Source organism: Petromyzon marinus, chromosome 1 (genome assembly GCF_048934315.1).
Source record: "Petromyzon marinus isolate PM22_M1 ecotype Great Lakes invasive population chromosome 1, UKy_Petmar_22M1.pri1.0, whole genome shotgun sequence".
Classification (NCBI taxonomy): Eukaryota; Metazoa; Chordata; class Hyperoartia; order Petromyzontiformes; family Petromyzontidae; genus Petromyzon; species Petromyzon marinus.
Genome location: NC_133667.1, coordinates 35184830 through 35204950, shown reverse-complemented (window position 1 = coordinate 35204950; position 20121 = coordinate 35184830). Strand labels below are relative to the sequence as shown.

The following is a 20121-nucleotide window of genomic DNA, read 5'->3' as shown; positions in this document are numbered from 1 at the left end:
GAGGCGATGTTAACGCCGCGAACTCAAAAGCCTCAGAGCGCCTGAGATTGGCGCGCGAACAAAGGCTTGCGTTAAACCCGCGGCGCTCATATTTAGAGTTGTAAATGAACCGTGGAATAAAAAAGGCAAATGGTTCTGTGAAGTAGAACTGCAAATAAACATCACGCGCACATTCTTTTAACCCGTGTGAGGAAATTTATCATCCAGGATTGGTTAAGTCGGGCTGTCGTGTTTGAGAATTCCCTCCATCAAGTACGTTCATCGCTCGGGGCATGTTCAGGAGTGTACGAAATTTAATTAATATATTCAAGCACATAACCACTTGGATTACAAGAAACTGCAAAAACGTCCGTGTTTAATGAGGCAATTCTGTTTATGTATTATCTAGAATGTAATTGAACTGTATATATTTACAGAATCTATTTCTGATTTGTCCGTTCATTAGTGACGCCCTGGGAGCTACCAAGTGGTACGTCTGAGGAACAAACGCATTAAAGCAAAACTTGTGCAATATATCTCTCGCCGAGCACAAGCGAATATAAAAGTGTGGAAGTGTTAACATAATAATAGAGGCGCAAAAAGCATTTGTTTTACCATTTTTAAATGAACGTGCTGAAACGGGCAAAAATAAACGTGTGAAAAAATTCAACTCTGCCCCGGGGTCGTCACCCCTCCCAGCGCAAAGCGCTCAGGCCGAGTTGGTACAGTCCGCGTTTGGCGGGAAACTCTCCTCCGCGCCATCTTCCAGCTGGCGCGCCGTGGTTGTTGGTTATTGTCATTTTAACTGCGAGAGTGGTTGCTATGGTTGTGGTTATATTTGCGGATGTCTTAAGTTGTGGTTATAACGGGCGTGGTTGTGGTTGCGATTATAATGTTGCGGTTCAAACTATAATGCGGTTACAGTTGTGGTTACTTTGTCGCTGTTGTGGTTATACTTGTTGAATTCTGACTCACGTGCTTGGGTATAATGCGGTTATGGTGTGTATCAAGGTAGTGTTGATTGTGGGTTTAATGAGGTAATGTGGATATGCTATCGACTAATATGGTAGTTATTGTTACATTGGGGATGTGTTTATAATGTTGTGGTTACAATGTGGAGATGGTGGTTGTAATGTGGTTATGGTGGCTATAATATAGCTGTTGTGGTTATATTGTTGTAGTTGTGGTGTGCTTAGAATGTTTTTGTGGTTATGTCTTATAGTCTATGTGGTTATGTGGTGATTATGATGTGTAACAACTTATGGTGATTGTGGTTACAGTCTGGTAATTGTGGTTATGTGGTTTTAATTGTGGCTGTTCTAGTTCTATTGTGGCTTCAGTTGTAAAATAGTTGTACAGCTGTCTTGGTAGTATGTATACACGTATTGATATTAATATTGTTGATATTGATTTGCCATTCATGTTGGTATTGTTAACATGCCAAATAGTCATATCTTTATTAATGTTCACGTTCAAGCGTCTTGCAATGGATAGACTTCATCCCACCATAGCAATGTAGATGGAAAGTAGGCCAGAAAGTGTAATTGGTAAACAATCCATTTCGCGTTATATCCCACGCTGATGCGCAGGCAGTGCTCGTATATTTTTAAACATATATGTAGACTTTCACGAACAATGTAATTCATCGTTTCTTTTGGGTTAGATCGTGTATGTCGATTTCTAAGTCGAACCCTCCACTACGTGACGGTTAAATGGAAGAAACATGAATAAACAATGAGACTCATGATGCCAATCTCTTTGGCAATATATCACATTTAACTACATTCATAATCGCTTCAATAGCCCCTTCATTACTAAAAACATTGTACTAACGCCGTCGTGCCAGCTGAACACTTAAATTCAATTCATAAGTACATTAAACAAATAGCTGTTTAGATCAAATTAATTGATAATTTATTATAACGTAATACCGACAATCTTCAAACTGTATCACTAATTCCTGAATGTTAATCTCCAAAATCATGTAATTAACCAATTAATTCTTAACTAGAGTCACTAGCATTAAACGTCCATCTTCATAATTAACCAAACGGTAAATAGATTCACCTTACATTCATCTAACATGCAATCACAACCAGTCAACCAACATTCAACTGGTTTGCTTGCGTGGCTGTCCTGATGTTGTGGCACCTACTTACGAACCTGGATCTGGAACACTTTCACACAAGAGTTGAGCTTGTGTTAACATCTTATAAATTATGTCATCTCCAGCGAAACGTAAAATAAACAAAAAAAATGTGCTTGCTTTTTATTTTTAGGTTTTCTGAAAGAAAAAAACACATTGCCTTTTGCTTTTGAGACAAATTGATTTGATTGGCTCTGTCGGGTGGTGGAGGGTTATTGTTAAAATTGACGTTAAACTCAAAATAATATAATTAATCATGTATATCACACAAAGTGTGCCTGCAGACTTTAAAACCTGTGGGCAAAAATTCTACGGAATCAATTGATTTGCGGTTTGGCAGTGAGTTTGCACAAGCAGCAATGGGCCCTTTTTGACATCAGGCAGCGAATATTTTTTTTACTTAATGGCGACTGTTTCGCAGGACCAGTTAAGTCAACATTGACTCATTCGCGCGTGCATGTGGCCCCAACGTGCCCATCATCTCACCAGCTGATGCCCGATTTCAACATCTGTTGAGTTTCCCAGTTTCTGCAGCAGGCAGGGGTTTTAGGCTTTCGTGGCAAATGAGCAGCGATGATCGTTTTCATCCATCAATTCACTCTTTTCTGACCGATGATTCTATTTTACAAACATTTAAAATGTGTTTTAAACGCTTTCCAGCTATGCCTCAAATTGTTTGCGCATTAGCTTTTTCCGTCAGTGACGGGAAGGTGCGCTATAGTTCCAAAAAATTAATATTAACAAAACTTTATGGATAAAATTTGAATATAGGGACTTATTATGTTGAAAACCTTCCACATTGATCATTTTTTTTAACTTGGAGACCCAAACCTGGGCAAAAAGCACTTGTGAAATATATTAATGCATTCATCCTGACAGCTACCTGTTAACTTTCATACTACTAATTAAATACTTGAGAAGACAAACGCGCATTGAAAAGCATTACATATTCCATGCATGTGCATGCTTTTTATTAACATGTTTAATAGTTGATGTTTTTTTATGTAATTGCTGTACTCTATTACCTACCAAGTTACCCTTGTAAATAACATAGGTTTGTCCAAATAGTTTATCATCATAGATAAAATGTGTACATAATTTTAACAACCTAATACCTAAAGATCGCCGTGTTTCCCTTGATATATCTCAGTGAATGATCTCCCTGATTGGCCGACTTACATCAGACACCACCTGCAGCTGGCAATGCTATATATTCTATGGTGGTGAGCTAACTTAAGTTCTTGGACAATCTCTCAGCATGCGAAGCAAAGCGTCAGGCCGAACAACACGCTGTATTGCACAAAAACACATCCAAGAGTGATGCTGCCCAACCGAGAAAACCTACACATCTAATTTAAATAACTGTTATGATCAAAATGATAATGTTTTTTGGATTAGATCGCGTTATTTATAAATGTGTTGCAACCCTCCACCCGACACGGCCAATCAGTAAAAAATGTGTGTGAGTGAATCCACAACATTTACAATTTTTGAGTACGACGTTTCGCTGGTAATTACATCCAGTATCGGGCAATTTGCCAGAATAGTAGTGAACTATTTGTCTTTTGTCAACGTGACACATTTTTTACTGATTGGCCGTGTCGGGTGGTGGAGGGTTGCGACACATTTATAAATAACGCGATCTAACCCAAAAGCTTTATTATGAATAATATTGGTCGTGAAAGCCTACGTGTTAAACTGTTATGATCAACTTTTTTTCGATAAACCATACATATTTAAGTTTTATTCAGCGAACTTGTTTTAGATAAAAGTATGCACAGAAAGATTAATTGCATGAGTTTTCTAAAAAGTGTGTATATCGGTGATTCATTGTAGCAACGTGAATTACGAATGTTTCTGTTTCAATCGCAATGGGAACAGGCAATAAGTTGGAGTGCTTTATGATAGATTTACTCCACGGTACTTCCAACTGCCCACTTACGTGTGCCCTCCACCATTCCCTAAGCGTGCATTCCCTAAGCGTGCGTCATCTTCCCTCATGCCATCCTTCCCTCCGGCGGCCCTTGGCCCGAATCATCCCCCAAACCCCCCAGATCACGTGAATATTTAGGATGCGATCATCTCCCAACTCTCCCTGGCACGCGCTAACCAGCTGATGGCAGCGTACAGCGTAACGGAGTCCTGTTACGTTTTGCAGCGGAATATGACGTCGCCTTTTTGTGGATGATAATTTCTTTGTCTTATGAAACATGTTTCTTTTCTAACAGTTTTTTATTGCCAATCTTGTCCAAAAACAACAGAGATCTGGGCACTGGGGCAATTTCTGGTGAGCCGTGTGGTAAGTTCCGCATCTTGATTTCAGAGGTTTTGTTAGTTTTATTGAAATTACGTGAAGTGTCGACAGACAGAGGACATGTGGACATCGCATTTCCTTGCATACTGAGAAGTCGCCTGATGGCTGTGTGAACAACCCTGTTATTTTCATTACCACCATCAACCGTGGTCTATCCACTGATGGACAAATGCTTCCCCACGCATCTGCCGTGCCTCACGGTGTCATTGCAACTGTGAGCTTGGCTGAGCTACTAAGGTGGTGTTTAAAGGTTTTATGTGATAATTAATATCACCCCATTCAAGGGGGTTACAAAACATCGTACAAAAAATGTAAAAGGTAAAATTAGTTTCATTGCGGAATGACATGCACTTAAGGGAAAGCAATGAGGAAGCAGGGAGTATTGCATCCCTTCCTAAACACTTGATAGGGGAAGGAATGAGGGGAATGTGGAGTGGCGACCTCAGCCTAGGGGCACCTGCCAAAGAGATTGATCAAGGGACTATCAGTGACTTTGTCTAACCCTGAATTGAACCCAAGAAAAATAACCCCTGATAGCAAAAGGTAGGCCTTAATTTCATAAACAGGTCCCATGCCATGCATTAACAACAGGTTGACACACCTGTAAATGCATATTTGCAGAAAAAACAACAGTGATAACCACATCTGCGTCATTTCTGCAAAACCACAAATATAGCGCTTCACGTCTTTCCCTGCGCCAACCAGCGCTCTCGCCTTGAATTTCATGTCATTCATACAGGAAAATCCCAACCAGCGGTTTTGGATTTAGCTGCACCAGGTCTACTAAACAAAATTCTCAAATGTTTCATGCAATTTGGAAAAATAACCAAAAAAGAATTACGTACTACAGTAGATCATCGATTTTTACAGCGGCTTTGGGGGAAAAGTGGACGCCGGATTTTTAAAAACGCCGGATAATCGCATCATTATTTTAAATAGCTTATTATTGCACATCCGTGTATAACGTGTTTTAGGTGTTGTGTATGTTTTTTTTGAGTTTTAAATTTGGTTACTATATAAAATTGGCATAAACATAAATAGACGAATAAATATCCTACTGTAAAAAGTTACTGTACTGTATTTGCCACTCCAATCTCGACTGAATGGCGTGATGTAATGTACTGCGCTCTTGTTTCAACAACGTGTGTTTGACGATCGCCGGATTGATGCAGCCTTCAGACCGGTACGCCGAATTACACGTACTTTTCGCTGGATCGCACTGTGTTTTTTCTGTTTTACTGTAGTTATTAGTCATGAAAAAATGTAGAAACACGCAGTATGTTCATTACTATTTGGTTCTTTCGGTAAAGTCACGTAGGTATAAAATAAATCACGACATTTCGGGTGCAACACAAGCGTCCATCATCAGGTGGGAAAGCATGGTCTGCTGCTGAGGCAGACTTGCGCCCGAAACGTCGTAATTTATTTTATACCTACGTGACTTTACCGAAAGAACCAAAGAGTATGGATTCCTGCAGTCACGAAAGCTTTAAATCAAGTATTTTCATTGTTTAAGTTGTATGTAGTGTATATAATATTTGATACTGAAATCAAGCTTGGCCACTTTTTTCTTCACACACTGTCGATTGCCAGACTGTTACAGCCTTTGGAGCAGTTTTGTCTGTTTTCGCCCGATCAGCCCGGGACCGCCAGATAATGTTAAAAGCTGGACAATCCAGTGCCGGATAATCGATGATAAACTTTATATACAACGATTTCAGATTTGAGACCTGGGCTGAAGCCACCATTAACGTACTGTGTAAACGTGAACATTCACCTGCCTCGGCCGTTGCCGAGTTGCTTGAGGTGGTTCAATTTCTGTAAATTACCGCGTAAAGATGGCCTGCCATCTGTCACCTGATATTTCATTTTCGCCCTTGTTTTCTTTCTCCCGACACACGAACATTTGGAATACAGTTATGCTAAAATCTTCCTGCCTGCAAGGGACTTTTTTAAATCTTCATTGAGTGGCTCCTGTAAGCCGACGAAACCTTGAAAATCCATGGCATGTTTTGCATTAACTCTGTTAAACTCAACCTTCCGGTAACGAGGGGGGGGGGGGGGCGGGTACGATGATCCGTAAAGGTGATCCAGTGTGAACCAAACTTTAATATAGCTTTATGTTGCTGCTAGGGACTTACCCTTTTTAAAACCGGTCAAATCTATCAAAAAGGGTTTCCCAAAACATGCAGACACAAACCACTGCCAAAAGGTTTCACCTCACCGTTCCGGCCCTGCTGGCTGAGGCGCGCCCACCCCGGCAGAGCTGCTATCCGAGCCCCGTGTCTCATCGTGGTCCACGGACGTACTGCTTCCTGCGTGGTTGGTGTGAGCGCGACCATTCTTATTATTATCATTGGCAACGAAACACTACCAAAGACAAACGCGTGTATGGACAGTGTTATGCAATCCATGCGTGTGCTTGATTATTTCTTGTTTCCCAATCAGATGCAATGGGTGAGCAGGGTAATGCTGCACAGATTGCATCTCAACGCTGGTTCGGAGTAAGGCACGTGGAGCCTCGGTCTTCTATAGCCAAGCAGCGAGATGCCCCAAAGCCATGCAGTTCTGAAGACCCAAAGGCCCTGATGCACGATCGAATTCAGGCATGTTCCCACTTGACTATGATTTGACAACTAAATTAATAAGGACCATTTATCTTTTGTATAATTTTTAAGTCTTGCTGTTATTTTGTGATGCCAACAAGTAAAATATTTGGCCTGAGCCCATTGTCTATTTGTTTCTAAAGCGCTGGATCACAGCCATGCGTTACCACCACCACCACCACCACACACACGGTTCACACTGCGGTGAAAACACAGCCACCTGCTGGGACCTTCTGATTTTTCACACGGGAGTTTTGTCAGCTTTGATAGCCTCTGACCCATCGCCACTTAAAGGGGATCAGGAGGAATCCTCTCGCAATGGTTGTGGCTGGAGTTGAGAAATTCTGCCGGAGTGTCCGTGTTTGGTTATTGTGAGCAGGCAGCTCCCTCTGCAGCCCAAAGAGAGCATGGAGTTACTTTTTGAAATCTTTGCCCAGGAAAGTGTCAACACATGTTTAAGTAATTTTTTTTACTTTGGTTATTGAGTCAGTTTATTTTTCACGAGATGGTTAATAATTTCTCAATTTTATCTGTTGTAATTGTGTGAAAATTATAAAGTGATATGTACTCGTACATTTTCAGTGGCACTCACAGCTTTGAGTCCTTGGCAGCCGTCCTGGTCACCCACCCATAAAGCCATATTTTGTTTATTATCACCAGAAAGATCTGAATAAATAAATCAAATATCCACATGTGAATGAGGTTCCTCCCCATGCCATTCGGCTCTTGGTTATTTGACCAAGTCTCACCACACTAATTAGCATGGGTCGGTAAAGGTGGGGAGCATAGACACAGGAGCAAAGTGGAGTACAACAATAATCTTGTTGCACTGTCTACTACCCACAAAGTAGCCCGACAGCAGCCTGCAACATCTGTTTTGTGCATGGTGGCTGCCCATCCATGCACTATTCAGGCTTTACCTTGCTTCGGTTTCAAGATCTCACGAAGTTGGGCGCATTGTGGGTGATTGGGTAGGAAGTGAATGAACGAAATGGCTGTGTTTGTCTCTCTGTGAAGACTGAACTGTATTCAGCAGTAAAAAAAAGACTTATTAAGCTGTACCCTGAATGGTACCCCATTTGCCTTTAAAACTACAACGTATCACTATAAACACTGTTTACAGTAGGGTTTATGCTTCTCAGAAATAGAGGTAGAGTTTGGTTTGGAGTTACCGTTTGGCTTGGATTTAGGGCATCTCATTGGCTTAATTTTAAGTACCCCATTCACAATCTCACGGCTCCAGGAAGGCCACATGTGTCTCCCATAATATAGGTGCGGTGAAACTGTTGCAAATGTTTACCTTTCACTGTCACTTGACCAAGGACAAGCAGCAGTACTGCTACATGTAAGCCTAAGTGTTTAAATACCTTAATTGTGAGGTCCCGTGTGATATTGGTGGTGTGTCTTTGTTTGTTGATCCGTTAGGCACCGGTAGTTGGCGATGCGTCGTGGGGTTGTGGGAATCCTCTCCAAACTGTGACCCTTTCCCGACCGCCCGTGAACGGAGTGGAAGAGAAAGGCGTGTCGTTGGCAGGACGACCGTGCCCTTCAGCAGGTGAAGGCGCCAACCTCGGATACTGCGACCTCTCTATTGTCCGTGTTGATCATCAGGGTTGCGGATTAATCGTGTTTGTTAATAAAAAAAATAATGATAATTAGAAATTATTGGTTTCCAATGTCATGAGCGCCTTCTAACCCCCACTGGTTCTATTATTAGCTGCTGCTCCTCGTGACTCAGTGACCAATAACTTTACAAAACAATTAAAACAGGTGGTGAATTCTACTTTCGTAAAAAATTAACAATAATAACGTACGTGTTTTTCATTATCTGTCTTTTTCCAAGGCCACCTCTCGCCCCGTTACCTTGGTTTTAAAGTTGACTAACCACAGTCTAGAGGTTAAAAATAATTTTCTCTTTATAATGTGACCATTTTGTGGGTTTATTTTCACATAAAAAATACAACTTATAATTTAGAGCTTTTTGCCGAATCAAGCCCTTGCTACTACATCGTGCTGGCCATGGAGATTGTTTTACCACACATCACCACGCTGATGAGCACGGGCTGGTGACAGACCGGGCAGCAGGGTAGACGGTGCCGTTCATATTTCACTCGTCACTGATGTTAGCAATGGTCAGGAGTGAAACTCAGAAGCGTAGTGCGTGAACCACTGCACCACTGCTCCACCCGTATCCATGTATAGTGAGCTTAAAAATGTTGATCGGTGAATCGATGAACCGTTACACTTCTACGCCATATGCACCCTGGATTTTGTCTCCTGGTCCAGCAGAGGGAACCTCTGTGCCGTCCGGTGTGCTCTCTTGCGTGCCGACAGGTGGAGCGACCGTACTGCTGCCAGTGAGTGGAAATGACGACCTGGGGAACAGAGCTCGCTCCTTCAAACAGCAGCGCTTGCTCTGCGTCCCTTCACTAAATATAAACACAAGTGAGGAGTTCCAGCATCTGTACATACGTGTAGATGCACATGACACATTAAATATGTGGGGAGTCCCGTTGTGTACTCCCCACGGTGGTGAGATGTTAACTACCTTTCGTGGTATACAGGAGGTTGTGGGTTTGATCTCAACCCTGACACCTGTACGTTTAGAGTTTGCATGTGCTCCCTGTGGTCGTGTGGATTTTTCTCCAGGTCCTCCGATTTTTCCCTCCACATTTAGAATCAACATACGTTGAAGAGAATTTGGCAGCTATACATTTCAACATGATACCAACTTTATTGAGCTATCATTTGTGGCCAGGTCGCTTCTGAAAAAGAGCTACATTGTTCAGTGGCCCATTGCTGGTAAAATAAAAAAAAAACCTTTCTTAATCTCCTTTTTTCTTCCCCTCTCTTGTTATCTTTCCTGCCTATGATTACAACTGTTTTCTTTAGGTTAATTTGTCTGGACCATGCATGGCGATGCCTTGATTTCTGGTTCTATTTTTCTACGTTTGTGTTGTTGCAAATGTAAATGAGGTGAATAAAAGATGTGGGTAATCATTTGTGTAATTATATTACTTGGGTGTAATATGTCAATCAATAAGGACTCTTGGATAGAAATAATTTGTCCAACTCAATAAGGGAGAAATGCTCAAATACCAAAAGCACTCAATACACCCATCAATAATAAATAATTCATAAATACCATGGTGTCGGACTTGGACAAACTGACTTTTTCATCCATGCTAGGATGGTAATGTTGCTCTCAGTTTTGAGGGTGTGTGTGTGTCAAATCTCTTTCATGTAGGGAAAAAAACATGCTTCATAAACCTATAAATAAGTACCTAATTTATATTATAAGGATGATTTTCACATTCACCATTAGACTGCCTAATATTCCGAACTGCACGTGTACTGGTTGCTTGGCTTTTTTCACATGCACATTTTTGCGATACTTAATTAGAGAAGAGGGTATTGCCTACAGAATATTAGCTGTTTCTTTCCTCTTTAGGGCAGTGTTATTTATGAATGCGAGTATTTGTGATCTCTGGAAACTGTCGAGCATCTTGTTTGACGATGATCTCTGTTGTCTGGGACAGAACTGTGCTTGGGCTGCGCTAGTGACAAGGTGGTCACTCAGCACCCGCTCTTCCCTGGCAGCCTGTGTCTCAGCTGCAAGGTGAATGCACCTGTTACCAGTCCGCAGCACACGTCCAACACTGGGCATACTTGCATACGCATGTGTAAATGTACAGCCCTTTGTCTACGCTCTTCTCGATGGATTGGGATTTTTTTTAAACCATACTTCAGTCGACTTGGTCAGGTGTGGCTGTGTGAGTTGCAGAGATCGTGCAGATGGACGGACGGACGGATGGACGCGCACTGACATCAGAGACAGATCTAGAAAATTCCCAAGGAGGGTGGAGAGATCCTAAAATATCAAGCTTTTTATATAGGGCCCAGCATTTCTAATAACAATAATTATAACAAATCAATAGATTATATTTGATATGATAGAATTAACATAATTTATTATTTATTTTATGGAAAATTATCAGTTGCATTAAAAACAATATAGATCCGAAAAAAAACACGAAATATACATAAATAAAATACAAATGTTTTGTGGTCTCAAGTGGGGGGACATCACCCCCGTGGCCCCACTTGAATTTGCCACTGGGTAACATGTGTGTGTCTCCTCCACGTTTAGGTGAATTACGTCATCTCCGTGTACCTGTTTGACGATGGATATCACTCGTACTGCGCCATCTGTGGCCGAGGGGTGGAGATCCTGCTGTGTGAGAGCGCCAACTGCTGGAGGTGAGCAAAACCAACAGCATTGGTGTCAGAAATACAGCAATTATCTATCCATCTATTTATTCACTGCTGGATAAAGGAGTCCACACGCTGCGCCATTCCACACGGTCCTATGATGGAACATCTACCTCGCTCCTGTGCGTGGACACGTCTCATTGATTCATCTCCCTGTTTTCCACCTCCGCTGGCTGTCGTTCTGTCGCCAGGCTCGATCGTCGGCTGCCAGCCTGGACGTGTATGGAGGGCTTAATTTTTCTCACTTATGATGATTTTCCCCGGTTGTTGGTAGTAGACTGGAGTCGGTGGCACATCACTGATAGCCGCAGCCATTGTGAGAGGTACACCAGATGTTGTGTTTTGGGTACGGAAATATTTTACACGTCGCCGAACACGGACAGATCCGGCTGCATTTAAGTCACTGGTAGATCTTGAGTGGCCATTGGGTCATATGAAATTAACTTTGCGTGTGGTATCTGGGCCGCGGGCTGCAGTCCGTAGGTTCCCACCCCTCTTGCTCCACCATCGCCGTTCATGCACACATTTTCTGTGTCAGGTAAATTAGTGTTTTTGCAAGTCTGCTGGATGACACGATAATCTTGTGGAGGTGTAATGTACGAGTGTAGCCCACTCACTTGTGAGCTCTCCAACCCTGGTTGCACTCAGGACGTTTCAACGGACAGAAATTACAATAGTTCCCTGATGGAGGTTTTGGTCCCAAAGCCTCGTCTCCTAGATGTTCGGCCTTTCTGCAGCTGGAGGCGGTGTAACATCCAGTGACCTCTTGTCAAGTTAGTTTTTTCGTAGCGTTCTTTGAGTGTAATCAAGGATAGAGAGCTCACAAGAAAGGGGAGTTGGGTCTACACTCGTACATCACCATTTTCTGTGTCGCCGGCCGGAACAGACCCGGGTAAAAGTAATCCCTGTGTGTGTGTGTGTGTGTATTTCTATGCTACGCACCCCACCTAGGGTGTTCTGCACGTGCTGCATGGACCGGCTCCTGGGCCTAGGGACGGCACGCAGGGCCAAGGCCTTGCATCTGTGGCAGTGCTACCTGTGCCGGCCGCTAGAGGCCGGCAGCCCGCTGAGCCTCCGCCATGATTGGGCCCTCCGCCTCCGAGACCTCATCGCCGACGAAGGGGCCGTCGGAGAGGTGCGATCTGCGCCACTTTGGCTTTCTGGAGCCATGCCGGGGCGGAGGCCGCCCCCACCTCAACCGGCGGTTAACGAGCACGTGGGAGTCCTCCTAACGACGCAGGGGTTGGAGTGTTGAGGTCGAGAGGTCATCGCGGGCTAATGCTGTCGACGTGTTAGCATCCACTTCCATTTGCTTCCTTCTGCTCGATCCCATAGTTGTTTTGAAGTCGAGATCTGACCTCCATGGTCTGATCTTCTTGTATACCAGCCTCTGGCTTTAGGTCTCTCCCTTGCTACATAACAAGCCCACAGTGGAACCTCCGTTTCCTGATTATAATCATAATTATGCTTACAACTTTTTTTGCTGTGTTCTATTCGTAACTTCCAAGTTGCGTAACCTACCCATTAGTGGAATACTTGAGAGGAATATTTTCGATCTTGCAACAACACTACATTTTTATCACCTGTAAAGGTGAATTCTTGTTATTTTTGTATGTTATTATTGGATTAGGTTAAGGTGTGTGTTAATGTGTGGTTTGACAAAGGTATTTAAAGGTCTTATTCAGGCCTAATTAAGGAAAGTTTCCACACCCCTGGCCCCTAATTATTTTTATTATTTATAACTACACAACAGAAGGAAGCTGCGGTGAGGTTTTGGCGGCATCCGCAGCATTGTCGTGATCCAAATTTTCCAAATTCAAAAGATCACCTGCAACTTACTCAACATAGCAATCATCGCCTCCTTTTTGGCAGACAAGCTGGTGTTGAGTCACCCTTTGTGCCACACAGAGGCAAGCTGTCATTAGGAGGTCCCCTCGTCTTTTCTGAAATTTTCACTGATTTTATTTCTTCATGTATCTCATCGACAGAACATTAGACAGAAGTTTAGTGGGGGTACCGTAAGCTTGTTGACATATAGAATGCACGTGCGCACGAAAAGATGAATGGTAATGACGTTTCTTTGGATTGGCAATTTGGAACCAAGATGCGAGGTTAATGGAACTGTAGTCCCTTTGTAATCACTTCTCCAGGGTTGATATAAAGTGCCCATATAGACATTTTGTCACATGGCATAGGAAATATTACACAGAATAGGTAATTATAGCGTGCTCATTAGGTTAATGGCGCCTTCATGGTCTGAGTCGAGGAGGGCACGAGGCGAGCGGCAAAGATAAATATGCGCCGAAGCAAAATAAATTAGTCCCCGTGACTTTAATTGACCGCCGGTAAATATTGTCCGAAGTTTGTACTGCGCTGCGCCTGAGCCTCACGTTTCTGCGAAAATGTGGAGAATAAAATCGGCAAAACCGCTGTATTGTAGAGTAGGTCGTAACAGATGTTGCATCGTGCTCCTGCGTCGCTTTTCATGTTCCGCTGTACAGCTCATCGATGCTTTTTTGGGTTGTACTGCGCGTTCGGCACGATTTCCGATGTTTCTCTCCAAGCACCATGACCAATTATGGTCAAATGACTTAACTTGAATGGATACAATCACAGTGGCATCATTCCCTACTGGCAAACTATACCTGTCTGTGAAACATAGCGCTTACGTGATGGCCTATATATGAACCTTATGGCAGTACCCCGGGGTACCATAGTGCCCCGGCTCTCGCATAATGTCCGTAATGCAGTAATTTTTAGTCTGTGATGGTCGGCGATGCGGCAATCGACTCATCTCGACGAGCTGTACACGATGCACTATGGTCCCAGAAATAAAATATTGAATTGCCTCGGCCATTTTGTATTATTTGGTACCCCGGGGTACGCCATAAGGATCATATGCGCAATGGAAGATGCGTAGACTTGGTCTCATGCTCTGCTGATATGGCCCTGAGAAGGCCCTTTCTTAGCCTTTCAGTTACGGTTCTGCCGAGGTTGATGACATTAGTTCGTGTTTGGAAAACACTTGACAGGTGGGCCGTGTGAAAGTTGTCGTCTCCCACCATGCTCACCTCCGATTAGCACGGTTGGCTGCGTATGGTGGGAAGGAAGTTCAACATACGTACATGAGAATGGTGTACATACAGAACGTACAACGTGCATTTTTATTGAGTCATTAGTGTCGTGGCACTTGCAAAGTGTGTGTGTGTGTCGTATTAGCCAGTCCGTGTGTTCGGGCAGGAACCTCGCTCGCTCCTCCCACCGCTGGTACCGGCGAAGAAGGCAGCGGTCAGAGTGGTGACGCTCTTCGATGATAACAACGCAGGTCAGTACTCGTCATACGTAACCTTTCTGATTTCACCACGGTTGCACCTTTTGACAGGTGCATCTGCACGGAGGTTTCTGTAATAGATAAGAGTCTACACATTTGTTTAATTGAGCAGGTTTATTATAAGGACTAGGGGAGGGGGGGGGAAGAGATAATGAGATGGAGTTCCGAAGTGGAGCAGTACAAGGGATGAAGCAGGAAGAGAAGTGTTGTGACCTGTAGTGTGGTGATTGAATACAGTATGAATAACAATTATTAAATTCATGTAAATTTTGTGTAACCAGGTGAGAACTCAAAAGACCAGGATAGTCTCATTTACATGAGTGACCCGAGTCATAAGAATGGCAAAAGCATAAGATAATATAAAGTACAGGAATTAAGCTATTATACTAGAAATGTGTGAAATAAACGACTAAGTGGAAATCAGAGCAAGGAAAAATTGGAAAAAAAAACTTAGAAATAACCTGGACATGGTTATTGTAAGGGTTTGGTAATTGAATGTTCGTCTGTTTAAATTGTTATTTCTTCTTCCTCGGCATCGCGCACGGCAAACTGGGGTCTATGCGATCCTCGTTGCCGCGCAGCCTGCAACGCTCTGAGAGACTTCAAGGGCTTGATCGCCCGCCATGTCCAGTGCCGCCTGAGCAACAACCGCATGAAGGCGATGCCCACGATAGACCACGGCAAAGTTATTCACACGGACGTGAGCACCATCACCGGGAAGCACGTGAGTAGTGGGCAACAGCAATGAGCAGCAGTAGTGGATTGGCAGCCCTTTGGCGGGGTGGGGGGGGAGCCCTCGTTAGTTTTGTCTTTGCTCGGTAATTTTCCAAGTGCGATCTTGGACAATCTGTCAACTTTACCTCGGAGGAAAAAGATTAATCCAGGGCACGTGGGGTAGCTGATTAAATAAGTAAAAGTTGCAGCCCTGCAATTACTTTGTGCCACTGTTGTCTAAAGGGCCTCCACTAGAGGGAGCTCTAGAGAGCTTGACAGCTCTCGGCAGCTCAAGAGAGCTTCCTCTAGAGCAGCGGTCCCCAACCTTTTTGGCACCAAGGGACCGGTTTCGTGGAAGACATTTTTTCACGGACCGGGGGGGGGGGTTCATCATTTGGTCTTCCCCCTTTTCAAAGAAGCTCTCCAGCGATGTTTGTTTTTTACTCATTTTAGCTAGGGTTAGCTTGTGGGCTTACCAAAACCGTGACTGAGACAAGTGCGCAGTGCGGGAAAGAGGCGCGGAGGGAAGTGGTAAATAATAAAATAATGGGCGGGCCACGCGGGGACTCACCGCTCACCTCCAGCTGTGCGGCCCGGTTCCTAACAGGCCGCGGACCGGCACCGGTCCGCGGCCCGGGGGTTCGGAACCACTGCTCTCGAGGGTATCTGCTTTATTATTCCACGGTGGATAGAGATACTGGAAGAGATGGGAGTGCTCACACTTTACCCCATTGCCCACGCGATCTGCCGATCAACTGACTGCGAGTTACCTATTTATAGCCCAGTGTGCTAACCATTTAACCAGGGCAGCCGCCCATTATTATGAATAACAGAAATGATAAATTGCAGTGCGACAGAGGGGAGTGCCGCTGTTTGTGAAAAGTTTTGTGTGCTCTGTGCAGGTCCAGCAGTGGGGACCATTCACGCTGTTGCTTGGAGGACACTGCCTTCTCGAAGACGACACTGGCGGTACGACCCCACGGATAGCACTCATTTCATGGCTGTCAGTCACCTCTCTTTCACTCTTCTATCACTACTACCACGCTTACTGTTTCTGTGAACTTCACTGATTGATTCCTTCACCCATGTTGAGGACATGGGCTACCAGACTGTGTCCAACCACCACACTGCAGGTCCCCTCGTTTTACTTTCTGTTTATTTCCTCGCACTGCTCCACTTTGGAATTCCCTCCTCGCATCGTCTTTTTCATAAATTCGTAAAACCTTGCTCGGTTCAAGAAACGCATTAACTCATCTATCACACCTTCAATTGTGCTGTTTGTTGCTACCAGCTTGGCATGTTGGGCCTTTGGGCCTGTGGTCAGCAACCGTAATATGAAAAACCAAAAACCTCTCGCTATGCCTGTGGCTATTGGACACATGCCACCTACTCCAGTCTTTTACGAGCAACCCAGAAAACATTAGGTGAGAAATGAAGCCCGGAGCCTTACGTCGCCCCCACCCGCGCTCTTCAAATATTTCCCACAGAGACATTGAATCGTTTCTTCTACGAGTTCTTCCACCTGGTGCGGATGACTCGGCCGGGGGAGCACGAGGCGCGTGCCAGGCCCTTCTTCTGGCTGCTCACGGTCCTGGAGGCGGAATGCTTCTGTGGCCCCATGAATAACCAAGAGATATCACGCTTCTTGGCAGTAAGGCCTAGCAAGTCATCCTCTACCGTGCCGCACTCATACGTTATTTTTATTTCATTACTATTATGACTTGTTCACCCAGGGAGCCTCACTGGGACTTTTTTTCAGAGGGTCCTGCCAAGTTTTTTGTTTGCAGTAGGGGATTCTTTTGCTGCTATTTGTAATCCCAATTCAGTAATTTGCATTGGGATGTTTGGCCAATACCAGTTACTTTTTTTTTTGCTCTGGGAGGAAATAAGAGAACCCAGAGGAAACTCACGCAGGACAGGGGGATAACAAACAAACTCCAAACAGAAAGGCGCCCGGGCCGGGAATTGAACCCAGGTCCTTCTTTCTGTGAGGCACAAGTGGTACCACTACCCTACCCTGCTTCCCATATGTCATTATCATTTATGGGAATGTTTTTTTTAAGTTGTGGAATACGCCACTGTTCCCATCCTCACACCTCCCTGCATTACCTGCACCCACCCTGCTGTGTCGAGCAACTGTGTGGTGAACAATTCCAACAATGGAACTAGTGGTGAACAATGCTCCATTGCCACTCATTCCCTGGACTCATCTCCCAAATTCACTCCACATCGCCCGAAGCTCTTGACTGGATAACAAACATTACCATCATTCTGGTAAAATGTCATTTTTCCCTCATATGACATCACTATTATCATCCTCGTGAGCTGCACCTGTTGTCTTTCCTTCAGATGCCACCCGTGGAGATTTTCTCCTCGCACAGGCAGGTGACCTGCTACATGTGGGGAAACTTGCCCTGCCTGGACAGGTGAGAAAAATAATGAAAGGTAAAGCTAAAGATGCATGCCTGAATCATCTTGCTCATGCCATTGTTGCCAGAAGAGCCTCCACTAGAGAGGACTCGAGCAGTGGTTCCAAACCTTTATGGACCCACCGGGCCCCACTATCAACTGTAAAAAGAGTAATAAATATGGTGCTCTCTTAAAACTATCCGCAACAATTCCGCAGAACTATCCGCAACAATTCCGCAGACCACTTGAAAGCTTTACCACCAGTGGTCGGCGGACCACAAGTTTAGAACAACTGCTCTCCCAAGGATATTTTGTCTTACTCTTGCACGTTGGCCAGACATCTTGGAAGAGGTGGGAGTACCCACACTTTACCCCACCACATGTGACTTGCCGATCGGCTGTGGTGCACCGATGACTTGTTAGGAGATGGTAGCGACAGTCCAGTGTGCAAATGATTATTACGCGGCAAGTAATTCACCAGATAAGAAATATTCACTCAGAAATTCCTCAATGAGGGATCCAGACTATTTTCCAAGGTGGCTCTGCTGCTTGATTTTTGAGTGAATTCCTCTTTGAAGCACAGTGCAATACGATGTGTTTTTTCACTTGTTTTTTACATTAATATTTCTGAATCTATTTTTGCAATTTCAACCATTTTGACCACAAATTCCCTGTGCGTAACATCGTCATGAGCCATGGTCAGTCAACTGTTGTTTGAAGGCCTCCACAAGCTGCCACCATTTCTCGCGGTCCTGTGATATAATGAACAAGAATAATGATGCAATCAGCTCGAGTTGTGCTGGGTTGGTTTTTACATCGCGTGTCGTGAGATGTTCTGCCGGTTTGGTGGAGGGGGCCTTTTTTTCCAACAGTCGATTGTCCCATGGTGAATGATGAAAATTTTGATGAACAATTTGAATGTTTAGCTTGGAATTTGGAGAAAAAAAAATCTTTAAATGTTTCAACATTATTACACTGTGGTGGATCTAGAAACATCCCGGGGGGGGGGAGATAATAAGACCCTAAATTAATAATAAACATTGAAAGTATTTTTTCTGGTAAATATCAGTAAAATATGAATCGGACAGCGGGGTGGGAAGAGGGGGGGGGGCAATGGCCCTCCACCCAGATCCACCACTATCCACTCTTATATAGAAAATAAAAAAAATGCTGTTCCTGCTACTGCGCCAGGATTTGTAACTTCTACGGAGACCTGGAGCTGGAGCCACAAGAGTCCTGGCAGGAGGATCTGGAAAACAGCTGGCACCTGGCATACGAACCCTTGCGCCGGGCGCTTGCCCCCCTACATGATTATTTTCGCTTTGAGTAGCCGGCATTTGCGTGAAGCGGCGAACGGACATTCTGCAGCCAGGACAAAGAATGCTTGCGCATCGGTGCGCCAAGAAATTAAAATGACAGTGTGGTCTCCGTTGGATATATCCTCGTCTGTTTACATAGTCACCATGTTTGTTCAATATTGCACGTTTTTGTATCTGAATGTTTGTTATTTTTACCATGATCAGTATAAAAAATAATCTGCTCCAGCCACCTTGTGTTGCAGGGAATTTTACATCTACCTTTGATTTAACATTGATATGTTTGTGCAATGTTTTTGATTGCTCATGTGGTACAGTTTTTAGTTTAATTTCTCTTTGCTTCAACTGTATTTTGTATGGTATTGGTGACCCAGGTCACCCTTGCAAATGAAATTATCCTGGTATCTGGAGTTCTCACCTGGTTAAACAGAATAAACTTGAAACTTGAACTTGAAATTCACAATTCTAAATCGTCTTGACACGACACCGTACAAAAAGCATGGTGTGAACTGGAAGAGGAGCGACGAGTGTTGTGATCATAAAAGATGGGTAGAGGGAAAAAAACACAATCTGTTTGGGATAAAGGAACTAAAAACTACAACAGCAGGTTATGCAGTATGCAGTAGGATCGGAACATGAGAGCACTAAGCTACTGCAGTCATACAAAATGGATGCTCGGTAGTACTTCATATCTACCCTGTAGCATGACCTTGTTTAAAGACGGCGACGGCATAGAAAAACCTAGTGGGGGAGGGGAGCCGAGGGGGAGAACGACAGTCAATAACTTGATTATGAAAAGGAGGGTTTGGGGGGGTATGCTCAGCCACCTTCGTATGGCGCATTTTCATGTCGCTGGGAATAAAAATAAAACCGGGCTGCTAGCTGGCAGCAGCAGTGTTTGCGGAGCGGACGCGAGTGGCGTACCTGCAGATGTGACATTTGCAATTCCTCCCCGTCTTCGCACGCTCACCGAAACAACCTCGAGACTTTATTTGCAGGAGGTTGCCCCTACATTGGGATGTTTGGACAATTTC

General features: G+C 44.1%; 1 protein-coding gene across 8 annotated transcripts; it reads left to right on the top strand.

The window, feature by feature from the left end:
- Nucleotides 1-690: 690 nt before the first annotated feature.
- On the top strand, nucleotides 691-19543 carry LOC116940651 (DNA (cytosine-5)-methyltransferase 3B-like). Of its 8 annotated transcripts, none has more exons than XM_032950794.2 (15): nucleotides 691-761; nucleotides 4387-4424; nucleotides 6357-6767; nucleotides 6888-7045; nucleotides 8471-8600; nucleotides 9380-9490; nucleotides 10585-10664; nucleotides 11196-11305; nucleotides 12269-12452; nucleotides 14558-14642; nucleotides 15230-15372; nucleotides 16265-16331; nucleotides 16850-17013; nucleotides 17712-17788; nucleotides 18963-19543. In XM_032950794.2, the coding sequence occupies exons 3-15, from the start codon at nucleotides 6626-6628 to the stop codon at nucleotides 19099-19101; spliced, it is 1590 nt and encodes a 529-aa protein (XP_032806685.1). In that variant the 5' UTR covers nucleotides 691-761; nucleotides 4387-4424; nucleotides 6357-6625; the 3' UTR covers nucleotides 19102-19543. The 8 variants fall into 8 exon arrangements, with proteins under 8 accessions (XP_032806685.1, XP_075923659.1, XP_032806707.1 ...); XM_076067544.1 differs by having other exon boundaries at nucleotides 4387-5622; XM_076067538.1 differs by having other exon boundaries at nucleotides 752-768.
- The last annotated feature ends 578 nt before the right edge of the window (nucleotides 19544-20121 follow it).